Below are 13,067 nucleotides of genomic sequence, written 5' to 3'. Positions count from 1 at the left end.
TGAGTTTCCCACTGACTAAACTTCACATTACAACTGATTGGGTGCAGTGTGTGCAGCACAGGAAATGAAAACCGAAACTCCAGAACTCAGATCTAACATGTTAATCATTGTCTAGTGCAAAATAAGCTCTTCTCAGGGCAAGATGGGAAACCATCTGCATCAGAAGAATCCCAGCCTGAGATGGTGTGAGCCTGGTGGTTTCCCAGTCATTTCAGACAGAAACCTGAACCCTGTGGCCTGCTGTGAAATCAGAGATCAGGTAGGTAAAGTCATATCAGTACAAGCGTGATCTGTGTACTGTTTTGTTCCATTTGAGATGAGCAGCTCCCCAAAGATGATCTGAACTAAACTCACGGGGACTTCAGGCTAAGCCAAAGCTTAAACTGGACTGGGTCAAAAATGATTCATTTTCCCCAGCACACTTAAAAAAAAAACCACCAGAAGACTTGCTTTGGTATGGCTGATGGCTGACCCCTCTGAGCTTAAATGTTTGAAAACTGAGTGAAGACACACTCAGGGAGTCTTGATTCCTGACAAAAATATGCTGCTGATAAAATGATCCAGTGAGAAATGTAAACCTGTGTTTGGTTGAACGTGTTAAGTAGGTTTTGCCATTCCTATCTGTTTTATAAACCCTATTAAACTGACTAAGTGGTGTGACTTAAGTAGGTTTAAGCCCACAGAGTCAGCTCCTTTATTTACGTTTTCCATCTCCTGAACATCATCTCTAAATGCAGACTACTAAATTTGAATGTTGGGTGAACTATGCCAGTATTACTCACATTGCAAAGGGCAGAAAGACAAGAATGTAGCAAGAAAAACAATTTACTATAGGCTGTAAAAAAATATGCATGTTCAGCTAGGCTATGCTGTAGCTTAGTAAAGGGAAAAATACTGTATTATTTTGCAAGAAATTGAGACTGCACACAGAAAAACTTCCAACAGACCTCCCAAAAAACTCCCCAGTTCCGTTGCTGAATTCAGGCCAATTGACAATCTTGGACCTTTTATGAATATTTAAATTCACATGCTCTTTATTAAATTTATTAGATGTTAAGAACTCGTAATCCACTTACATTCAGGCACACCTGGCATTTTAAGTGATAGAAAACTCCAGAAGATGGAGGAGAAAGTGAAGGTTGGAGGGTTGGAGCTCTTGTTTTAAAAGAGTCACAGGAATGACCCATAAATGTGGGTTACACACTCTTGATAAAAATTCCTGGTAATGTCATTGAAAAGCTACAGTGGGATGGGACAAAGGCAGCAAAGCTATAAATTAATTTTAATGAATTCCTTAATTTCCTTTAATGAATTCATTTTAATGAATTCCCATCAGCATCATTTTATAAGAATGTATCTCCAGACAAAAATGGTATTTTTACCATCCCACAAATATAATTGATCACAGTAATTGCAGTGGCATGGCAAATGCACATTCCCATCTGGCTTTCGACTGAGTTCCACACAATATTTCAATCAAATTATGAGAAAGGGATTGCAAATTAGTCACCTGGATTGCACTGATAATGTGAGACTTGTCAGGCTTCTTTAGGGCCAAGCAGAGCAAATTTAGGAGCAGGGCAGAAGTCACCTTTTCGTTCCTTTAATGGGATAAACATTTAAGAATGAAAACAGAAATAAGTTTCTTGATGATCCTATTGACACCTGCAGAGCCCTGCTTAGACCTATCCTGCTTTTTGCTTGTCTGTGAACTATGTATTAAAAAGTCTCATATTTTTTTCTTATTTATGGTAACACCCTTGAAGAAATACGACGATTTGTGTTTTTTGGATAAACACCCGCATAGTGATCCACCTCAAGACCAGAATAGCAGTCTTCCCTCTCTCTTGAAGACTGCAGTAGGTAATTATCTCCCATAATAATCAAATTACATGGTAACAGCCAGGCACAGCACAATACTCCCTGCTAACCCGTCTGTCAGGGGTCAAGCCCACCTGGAAAGCCAAAGGCTGCCCAGCCAAATGAGACCTTTACATCTGCTCAGCTCTAACTGTGGCATAAAGTGGAAAACAAAGCAGCAGAATGAGAACTTCAGAAGGCAACACTTGCTGAATTCACACTTTGTGACACCCTTGGGGTGGGTGAGCAGAAGGCTACAGGAACCTCCTCCCCACCAGCAACCGGGAAAAGGCAAGGAATGGCCTGGGAATGCTTGTGCTGACCAAATAAAGCAGTAACTGGTTAAGAGGGTAACGCCTTGGGGTTGGAGAGAGCTCCAGGTACAGATCCCTAATGCCATGAACAACCAAAGGAACCTGTGACATTCCAGGACCTGGCACATCGACCACCCGGAGCAGGAGACCCCTTCTGGGTCCACGTGGCGAAGGAAGGTCTGGAGCTTCGAGCTGCGCACAGAGCATGGGCCTCCCAGGGTGGAAATTGCTCCCCACTCACCCTTCCCAGCCTGCCAAGTGAATAAATTCAACATTATATGTTGCCGAGTGGCTTTATTTCATCCATCCACAAGCCATATTCCACAGATGCCGGGTCTGCTGTTGATGTTACTAGGATGTTACTGGGAATATCAGCACCAGACTCCAAGGAGTTGGGCTGAGAGGGACAAACCCTTTCCCAAGGGCCACTAAAGAAGCATCAGAGCATTACAACTCAGCTGAGCCAGCAGCAGCTCACCCGAGCAGCGACCTGGTGCCCCAAGTCCCTGCCCCCATGGCAAACTGTCTGCCACGGACAATTGGGCTTTTTGATGTTTTATTTCTCCCTTTTATTAGATTTTATCACTGCAGATTGTTTGAATGCTGGGGATTATTTTCCAACAGCTTTTTTCCTCCTTGAACACCCGCAGGCCACAGTTCTTTACATTTGGTTGCTGGTTATTTTAAATATGAAGACCTGATCTTCAGCACAGGTATGCTGTTAAATAAGTATGCCTATGTTCTTTCATGACACCTTCCCAAGATTTCCATCAGTTATTTACTCATAATTAAATATTATTTCTTATAAGTGTAATATTATTTTGTGGGTTTCACTCACTATTTCTGTAGCTGTTTCAGTCATTCACTACAACCTTTTTATTCCTTTTAGACAACACATCCATCAGCCACACCTTATTCAGGTTTCTTTTTCCATGGAGATCCTTGGATTGTAAAGGATCAGAAAGGTTCCTCCCTTATGAATACCTTTCCAATGCTGAAAGAGTTTCACCTGCCTTCATTTCTGCACGGAGGTGCTTAACAGTGCTGCAGAGTCAAACTATGCAAAGCCTCACGTGTTTGTGGAAACACAAGTGTTCTCTCATCCTCAAACAACTTTCCAACCACCTAAATACGTCCCTCTATGATTTAAACCCCTCTGTAAACCTACTTCAGGTGTCTTCAGGGATCTCTTTCTCCCACACTTCTGCTGAAGAACTTCAGGCAAAGTCAAAGCTCCTTGAAAAAGTCTCTCCACCTTTTTCTCCAACACCATTTGTTTCATTCTCATTAGTTTGAGGAATGATGATTTTTCTGATATTTGTCCAGCTCTTACTGCAAAAGAGAACTTAAAAGTTAAGACCAAGACATACAACTGTAGTAAGTCAAGATATTCAACACGTGGTTCTGACAGTGTACCTGTGGTGAAGCAGGGTTATGAGTTCCCAAACTGCGCTCAAATCATTCTCCACCTTATGATACGACACATAAAATGATGCCATAATCCATGTGGTTTTAGGTTTACAGTGCACTTGACTACCTGCACCACCACCAAGGTCTCCCCAGGAAGGAAACACACTGCAGAGAGAAGCTCCAGCTCTGCTCAGAAGTGACATTCTGTCACGCAGATTCTCAGCCCCAAAGAGTAATTTGTTTTTCACTTGTATTTCAGAAACCGTCAAGTGCTTCTCAACAGTAACTTCTGTATGTGTTTTTTTTAAAGGAGGTAAATGGGGTCTCAAAAATTCAATGTCTGCACATACATTGCAAAAAAAAAAAAAAAAGAAGAAGAAAAAAAAGCCAGTTTAGAGAACAATGTGGGCATGTGTTTTTAAACTACTGTTCGTGCAGTCTGGTCAGGACTGTGTGACACAGTATACAGTGTTTTGTCATCCAAGGAATGTCTTTGATCAAGAGTTTATGCAAGAAGAAAAAAAAAAAAAAAAAGGCATGAAACCCTAATCCGTTCCCACAGTCCAGTAAACGTGAGCTGGACAAACAGTGGACAATGGCAGTAAAGCTTGGGGCTGGAACAATGGCTGCAACTAAAAACATTAAAGGCTTGCTGACTCACAGTTCCTACTATGAAGAAAGATCCCATGTGGTGTTACTGCCCAGAATCCTGAAGATGCTGAAGGTGAAAAACTGTGATTATTATTGCACCCTGAGATAGGGCAGCGAAAAAAAGGGGCTAAATGATGATAAAAAATGAAAGGCAGTGACAAATACCAGTGTTGATTCTGTCCAAGATCAGGATGCAGAGGCTGAATAATCAACCTTCCTTCTGCTGGGCATTTTGCTAAGATAAATTCTGTAATTTTATTATAAATACCACTTAAATTCTTTCAGTCAGTAGGTCACGATTTCAGACGTCACCCCTGCAAATTCTGTAACAAAGCTTCCCAAGGTAGGAATATCTGCAGTGTGGTGCCAAAGAGATATCCACAAATGAACTAATTGTGCAAGCTTTCAATACAGTGCATAAAACTTCTTTTATTGTTATTTTTATTATCACTAGGGGCCAGGCTGGTCCTGCAATTCCAAGCACTGGGACACACTGGAGCACTGCAGCAGCGGATGGCTCTACTTGGCCTTTATACCTCAATCCTGGACACCTAAAACCTGCAACTGGAAACCTGCTGCAGGACTCATTTCACAGCTCCCAAATCCCCATTTTCTCTGGTGATATGTACACTCCTGTGGTAATGTGTGCTGTCACAACTTTATCCATTAAAAAAACAGCTCTGGCAGACTGTAAAATGAGAATCTTCATGGTTACTTGCCAAACCGTGAAAGCTGGAGGTTTAGGCTGTAATTAGACCAGAACCCACTGCCAGAAGAAGTTGCAAAGGACAGCATTCAAAAGGCACTAACATTTATAGCACCAAGAATATAAAGAATTATAACATTACCAAAAAATACTAAGCCTTTTGTTTCAAACCAAAGCCTTTCTCTTCAATCAGGATGAGATATTATATCACACACACATCGCTCCGTAACTCTGGAATGACCTGAACAAGGAAAATCAAGAGAAAACAGAAATAAGGATTCTCATCCAGAAGGACTTCAGGTAATTGTAATATCCCAGCAGATTTCAAACTATATCCATAGCACACCAACACCAGCTCTTCCTCAAAAACACATCGTGCCTCATGCTGCTCCCTGGCATGGAGCCTTATCCTCACCATGCTTGCCCACACCTTTATCTCCAGAAAATTGTGTTAATTAGTACCACCAACATTCCCTTTCCAAGATGCAATGCTGTTGTTTTGGGGTTTTTTGTTGTGGTTTTTTTTTTTTTTTAATTATTACTGTCCTGTAATTACAGGACATCATTAAAAACCCCACAAACGTTCAAACAAGCCACCCAGAGAACAGGCACCCACACTCTTATATTGAGAACAACACTAGAAAAGAATCTCAATTATTAAATCAGAACTTGAGATAGAAGGCTGTATCTACACAACGTGCAGCTCTGACAGCTTGTGAGCAAATAAATTAGTATCAGATCTAGGCCTGTAGTCGCATTATTATTATAAGTGAAAGATTCCATTTTTAAAGTTTTTTTTAATAATACCTTTATGTGGAGATAGGCTTTAAAACTTTATATTCAAAAAGAGATGTAAATGCATACAGAAAATATGTCAACGAAACATGACCTATGGATTTAAAACCTCAACAATTCAGATTATTTGATCTCTTTCTGTATCTTAAAAGGGTATCAGCTCTTACTCCAAAGCACTAATATTAGGGTGCAGGTAGACTTCTGACAGATGGACCTCCCTTTATTCCAATAGAGGAATTTGTATTTCCAGCCAAAGTGTAAATAAGCACTCTCAAAAACATTGCAGGTTTCAACTCTCTCTTGCATCTCTTCAGAAACCAAAACCTTTGTAAACCTGACCTACTGGAAAATTAAAACCCCTCATTTCCATCTCAACATAGCCTATTTAAAAAAAAATGATGGATAAAAATGTGCTACCTTTCCAGAAACCCTGAAGACACAGACCAAAACGTGTACTTCACTCACCAAAAATAACCCTGCAAAACCAGAGAGTTTAAACCAGTCTTTATTTTTCTTCTCTCACTTGGTGATTATCCACAAAGCAAGCTGGGATTGAACAGGTTCTGTGTGCCTACTAGAACACACTATTGCTTTTAGATTTCATACCTCAACAGCAATCAGATCAAAGAGTCACATAACCAACCGGTGCACTCCAGACTTTCCTCACACATCCACGGGTAAATTATCACAACCCTGTTTCAGGAAAACGTAACGGGACTCAAATGAGCCCAAACCACCTCTACGGGGTTGATTTTGAAGCAAACTGTTGCATCCACAGATGTTTTTGCTGATTTATTTCACCCATTTCTGGTGATTACAGATGGTCATTCAAAGCTGGAATCGATTACAACAGACAAGAAATGGAAAGGAAGAATGAAGACAGAACAGGAACTGTGCTCAGAAGCTTTAGCAAATGGTGGTCAGAGTTCACCTTTCTCCGCCGAGGCCTCAAAATTCACTACTTCTTGTACTCATCACATCTTGTAGAAAGGAAAATTACAAGTCTTCTGGATTGCAACGACTTCAGTGGCCTAGCAGTAATTAATAAAATTCCATATTGCACAGGTTCAGCTGAGAGATGATCAGGAAGGAGCCAAACAAGCTCGAGCGTAGTCCAGGCAAGTCAGACATTTGCGAGTTCAATGTTTTCAAACATTCCTCCCTAACGACTGAGCAATAGCTAGGGGTGGTGAGTGAATACAGTAATGTATTTTTAAAATGTCTTACTAACTTCAACCTTTTTTTGGCAGAAATTTTCTATTTTTAACTGTCCTCAATACATCAAGTAGTCCTGCAAAACATCCAGCTCCTTGGATAACAGATTTTAGGAAGATGTTAGAGCAGGGAAAGTCTGGAAAGAAAACTTGTATCTCAAACTGTGAAATTCAACAGTGATTTGAAATTTTGATGGATTTTTTTCGCCCCCTCCACCTTGGTAACACTTCAGTTGGGTTGAGCACACACCTTCCACTGGTGTTTGCTGACTGCAGTGTTCCTCATTTTCCACGTGACTGATCTGAGAAACACGGGCAAAAACACCAACATGCAAAAAGGTCGGGGGCTCAGCCACTCTGGATGCTGCCAAGAAGCAAATTCTGAACTATTTAAATCCTCAGGAGGCAGAATTATAACAATTCACATTAGACATCTCACACTGGTTAAGACAAATCCATCTTCTTGGGCTTTAACTCCTTAGCTGTAAATAAGGTATAAAAACACCTGTACAGTATGCTGGGAATGTTTCACTGTGACAACCCTGAACTCCACAGAAATTCCCACAACTCTGTTGCCAAAAAAACAGTTAAAAAAGGCACAGAAGAAAGCACACAACTACACATCCAACAGCATCTTTAACTGCACCTCATTTAATAAACCACATCAGGCCCGTACAAGATGTAAGACAAGACATTCAGAAAAATACAGACTCATGGAATAAGAGGCTCCATCAGTATGTCCACATGTATGAAAACTGAATTAAGGACCTATTAGACAACCTAAACTACACACATCCCAGTCTGAAAACCTGGTTGACAAAATATTTATCGTTAAATACGTGTATATGCACACACATTTATATAGTAATTTATTATAATAATACGATTTTGCTATAACAGTCACTGGCCACTTGATGGCCGAAGATCCTTCTCCTCCTGAGCTGAGCAAGAATGATTTTGTTTGATATCATCTCTGGAGCAGCACTTTGCGTGTCACTGAGGTACCAAACACTTCCAGGAACCAAATGCTTCACAGACACTTTGACCCCTCACAACCTCTCCCTTGCTTTTACACGTATTTTCGCAAACCAAGTACAGTGGTTCCAAAAAAAGGCTGCATTTAAGAACATTAACATTTAGTTTCACTTCTCTTTGTACTATCATTCAGAGTAAAACGGACTCAAAATACCTTCTGTTGAAAACTACAAATTGTGCTTTGAATCCCCCTGGATCTTGGTCTAAAAAAGGCAAAGTTTATCACAGATGATGAGTAAGAGGCACCTTTTGTTAATTTGAAGTAAACATAATACTTCACTTTGTAAAAATAAACTCATTTGTGGGTGCAGAGACAACTTTTTCAAATCTAGATTTCTCTGAGTGATTATAAAGTCAAATTAGCTCTGTCCTCTCTAGTAATGTTATCTTTTTGGTTTGTGCCCATTTCTTTATTGAGATTATTTTATTTTGCTTCTGTTTTCAGGTGCTTGCCGTTTGGTGCTTGTTCTGGTTGCCAGTGGCTTGGCTGCTTAAAAATTAAAAGCCAACTATACTTTAAACTGCCCTGTCAAGGTCTTAAATGAGGAAACAAGCAACAAATGAACTCTACCTTAATGCCACTGAATTTCAAAGAAATTCACCACGTAATTAGGAGAGCTGTACCATGGGTGCCTGTGTTCTGTACTCTCCAACAATTTCATATATATATATATATATATACACATATATATATATATATTTGTGAACTCTTTAATCTGTTTTTTACACAACTCCCTCCTCCACTAGATGGCCCTGTCACCCCCTGTGTGTATCAGAGATGTTTAAAACAATTAAACAAAACAAAAAAGGGTCTTTAAAGTATCTTTCAGGTACAACAATTGGCTGTATTTCTCTTCAACTAACACGGTTTGAACACATTTAGCTCACAGCATCCATTTACTGGAACGAGACTAAAGGGTTCATTTTCAAGGCTGGAAAATAAAAAGCCACTCTGTGACAAAAGGTACTAATAAATACATTAAATTACAATCACAGGGATCTTATTCTTCCTCCTTCTCTTTCTGACTTCGTTTGTCATTTTATCCTTTACCCACAAAGATGTTTCCTGGGAATTGATTATAATTTTACTTCACCTACAGCATCTACACATTGTGTAAACTCAATAATCCGCATACACAGATTTTTAAGCAACATAATACATCCTTTAAATAAGGAAACGTTGCAAATGCAGGTGTTTTCCTTCTGAGGAACTAAAGCAAATATTTCTATTTGACAGGTTTACACGCTCGTGTTTCAGTGACCCTAAATAAAACTTGGAGATAACAAATATTAAATTACATATTGCAAGTCCAACTTTTTTCCCCTTACCCTTTAATATTTAGCACCTCTTCACTGTTTTGATGATTTTTTTTTTAAATAAAAAGTAGATAAACACTTTTCCAGTTCTGTTCTTTTAATGCTTTTTCTTTGGTCACCCACATTTATCTTCATCTGTTGTATTCAAAACGTTAGTGAAGATCTTTCAGTACCAGTTCTAAAATCAGACTGAATATTTAGCATTGAACAAACCTAAAAGAGAATATACAAAAGTGTTTCAAAGTGTTTATTTTCCAAGAAGAACGTTCAACAAAACTCCCAATTTATCTTCTTCTGGTCCCACTTGTAATTTCTTGTCAAAAAATATTTTCAACCTGCCTTTTAAAGAATATTTTTTTTATCTTATTTTTCATTTGCTACTGGTTGGGAAATTTTCAGCTATCAAGTATTTTCATTTAATTCACTTCATTTCAAGTGTTTTGCTACGACTGCAGCAGGGGAACAAAAATTGCTCCACACAAATACCGTGTTTTGGAGTGGGTTTAGAAACTAAATATTTTCAGAAATTAATCAATGTGCTGAAATAGCAACTTGATCCTACAAACCTGTTTAAATTTTCCTCTGATTTTTTCCAGATCTTCCTGTAGCTTATCATAAGTGGGGTCTTCGTACGGGAATTTCTGAATCATCCCTATTAATGACTCCAGAGCCTTTATCTTTCTGCTAGAAAAATAAAACAAAAATAAATCAAATCCAAACAGAAAGGCCAAACACGCTACTACAGAAGTTTTTTTCAATCCACCAATATGAAATGATACTGATTTCTGAATTAATAATTCAGAGCATAGAACCCAGCCCTCCATCCTTCTTTAATTCAACTGCTCCCATTTAGCTCACTGACAGTGTGTGTTTAATACACATTTAAGCCACAATCAGAAATTAGGCTGCTGCACAACTGACAGAGTTAAGGTCTCCTTTTTAACTTACCTGCCCCTAAATTGAGAAATATTCCAAGAATCTTCAGAAGTACTGATGAGGTGACTGGGACAAATGCAGAAATGCAATAAAAAATGCTTACCAGAACACACACCAAAATGGCTGAAAGTACGGTGGCAATTCTGTCAGATTAATCAAAACTGGACAGGGAAAAAAAAATGATACGAAGGAAAGAACGAAAATCACGGAAAAAAATTACTTTTGACCTTTTTAACCCTACCTGCTCTTTTCATCTGTGCATTTCTGGAGCAGGCAGCGCCACGTCAGTGCAAACCCAAGGTAGCAGCCAATCTGTGAATTTAAAAGAGTGCCATGAGGGGTTTTGATGCTTGTTTTTGCAGCACTTGTCAGTTAAAGCAGCCCATGCACAGCCCTATGAAAAGGTACCAGGGACTGAGGGAGCCCCCCAAGTCAAGGAGGAAACCACACTTGGTTTTTGATTTAATACCTAAATAAGTTTATCAGCCCATCTGAGGAGGAATCAGAAAGAACCAGGAGGAGCTGACTGAGCCCTGCTGCCAGAACTCTTCAGTACAACTCTGGACACCAAATGGACCAGGAATATAGGGAAGTCCTTCAATGCACCAGCTGGACAAGTCAGCTGAAGTGCCTTTCAAAAGTGACTCAGCCTTCCCACAAAAACAACACAGACATCTGAAACTACAAAGTCGGCTGACTGGGACAGATTAAGTCCAAGGACAGACACACTTTAATTATAATGTTTTACTTGAATTCACTATCAAGCAAGGCCAGCATCAGATCAGTAATCACCAAAGACACAAAAGACACAAAACAGGCTGACAGGTCTAAGGTTACCCAAGTCACCCTCTCATTTAACTGTATAATCCTACTGCCCTCTGGAGCTTTCCCAATATAAGCAGATTAGAGCACTTCTCTATTATGGCCTGTCTGGGACCATTTTGTATAAAACTATCAAGCTTTGCAGACTCCTGTTTAACATCTCTTCATGCAATGATGGAACCACATCATTGCAGTGTAAATGGGAAAATTATCTAATCACTGCACCACTCTGTACCACGCCCAAATCCAACCCAAAATTTTGTGATGGCCATTCTTTCTGCTTGGAGTTTAGTTTTTTCATTACAAAACAGATTAATGCCATTGCCGCTGTCCCTTCTGCAGGCAGTTGACTTCCTGACACCTGAAAACACCAAAAGGGCAAATGGCCAAATTACCCAGAGCTCTTCAACAGACCCAACAGATTTAGATTGGTGGTGCTGTGCTCGGAACAGGGCCTGCCATGAAAAGTGCACTACAGCTTCCCAGCAGAGCTGCAAAAATTCTCAGGTCCAAAAAAAGCTGGAACTACAATTTCATAGCACTGAACACACCCTGTGCTGTGACAAACTGGAGTTGGATATATGGGGCAAGCTGAGGTGCCTCAGCATCACTCTCCAGCCCTGGAATTTCTAGGAATGGTTACTGATTCAGGAATCACAGAATCATCCCTTCATGATTCCCCATCCAAAGTGTCTCAAGATTCCACGTTTTTGCCTGTGTTGAGCCACAGGAGGTGGTATGGGTGGGCCTTTAGCCACAGTTTTGATAAACAAAAATAAATGCACAGTTCATAATGTTTTCCTGAGCAAGCTTGTTTGAATTTATTTGTTTCTTCTTATCCTTTCAGGAAAAAAAGCCCCAGCGAAGTTCCAAACAGCAAACAAGCTTAGAAAACGTAAACACACCTACTCAACTCTTCAAATCAAAGTATCACCTTTAAACTAGTTTTATGGGCCCTCTTGGACACCTACAAGGCAGTGTCACCTCAGACTGATGGTTTCAGGCCTTGCCCAGCAGTTCCTGTGTTACAGTAATTCTCTAATGACAAAGGCACTGCAATCCTGAAGATTTTCCCATTTACCTCCGACCCGATCTTGGCACCGTGCAGCGATCCGTACCTCCTTCCCTCAGCAATCCCAATGTGGCTGCCTTCGGCATATCCCTCCTGATAGCCCTCACCGTGGAACCTGGGAAGGCAGAAGTGGGGTTCCTTTAATCTCCCGCTCTCGTATCGAGCTCACACACGGACACCCTCCAGCCCCCTCAATGTCTTTCTTGTCTCGAGGGGCCCAAAACTGACCCCAGGGTTCAAGGAGGGGCCTCAGCAGTGCCCGGTCAGGGGGGCGGTCACTGCCCTGGCCCTGCTGCCACACTGTGTTCAGCTCCAGGCCCTTTCCCAGCTTTCCATCCAGTGGCACTGGATCGCCTGTTGTCACCCAAATGCTGGGCCACCATCGCTCCACCCTGTCCAGGTGAAGCCACAATCATTCGTCCTCCAATGTTCCCAGCCAAGCCCATCCCAGCCCGCCAAGAACAAGGCTCCAGCTCTGTGCTCCCACCAGGATCACACCCCCCCCCCTCATCTCCCCGGGTGAGTGTTCCCACTGGAAGCGCCCAGACGCCGGAATCACGGAACACGCCGGGCTGGAAAGGGACCCACAAGGATCACCGAGCCCAAGCCTCGGCCCTGCACGGGACACCCCAAAAATCCCACCCAGTGCCCCGAGAGTATCATCCAAACGCTCCCTGAGCTCCCTGCCAGCCTTGGCGCTGTGCCCACTGCCCCTGGGGAGCCCGCTGGCATCCAGCTGGGATCCAGTGCCCCCTCGCCCCCCTGGATAAACAATCTCCCCCTCTCACCCAACCTAGCCCCTCCGCGGGAAGCTCCCCGCCGTGCCCGAGGAAGCCCTCACCGCTGCTCGGCCATCACGATCCCGTCGAACATGTCGGCCATGTCGGCGCAGGGCACGCCGGGAACGACGGCGCGCGGCAGGGCCTGGAAAACGC

General features: G+C 41.5%; 1 protein-coding gene across 3 annotated transcripts in view; it reads right to left on the bottom strand.

Moving 5' to 3' along the window:
* LTO1 (LTO1 maturation factor of ABCE1) overlaps positions 1-13,067 on the bottom strand; it is a 24,025-nt gene extending 10,958 nt beyond the window's left edge. For 2 of the 3 annotated variants that reach the window (XR_007631416.1, XR_007631417.1), the window contains exons 1-6: positions 12,974-13,067; positions 12,142-12,247; positions 10,480-10,550; positions 9,869-9,986; positions 5,084-5,182; positions 3,343-3,506 (exon numbers count right to left, since the gene is read on the bottom strand). Coding sequence is in view for 1 of the 3 variants with exons in the window: in XM_050335060.1 (XP_050191017.1) it covers positions 9,447-9,515; positions 9,869-9,986; positions 10,480-10,550; positions 12,142-12,247; positions 12,974-13,014 (405 nt within the window). In the remaining 2 variants the exon portion in view is untranslated. Of the gene's footprint in view, positions 1-3,342; positions 3,507-5,083; positions 5,183-6,225; positions 9,516-9,868; positions 9,987-10,479; positions 10,551-12,141; positions 12,248-12,973 lie in introns of those variants that run through there. The other variant, XM_050335060.1, reaches the window with a different exon arrangement.

The sequence above is a fragment of the Myiozetetes cayanensis genome, unplaced genomic scaffold, assembly GCF_022539395.1.
Source record: "Myiozetetes cayanensis isolate MyiCay16 unplaced genomic scaffold, myiCay2020 scf6-25, whole genome shotgun sequence".
In the NCBI taxonomy this organism is placed as follows: Eukaryota; Metazoa; Chordata; class Aves; order Passeriformes; family Tyrannidae; genus Myiozetetes; species Myiozetetes cayanensis.
The sequence above is the reverse complement of the archived record's forward strand: the minus strand, read 5'-3'. Positions and strand labels throughout refer to the sequence as shown.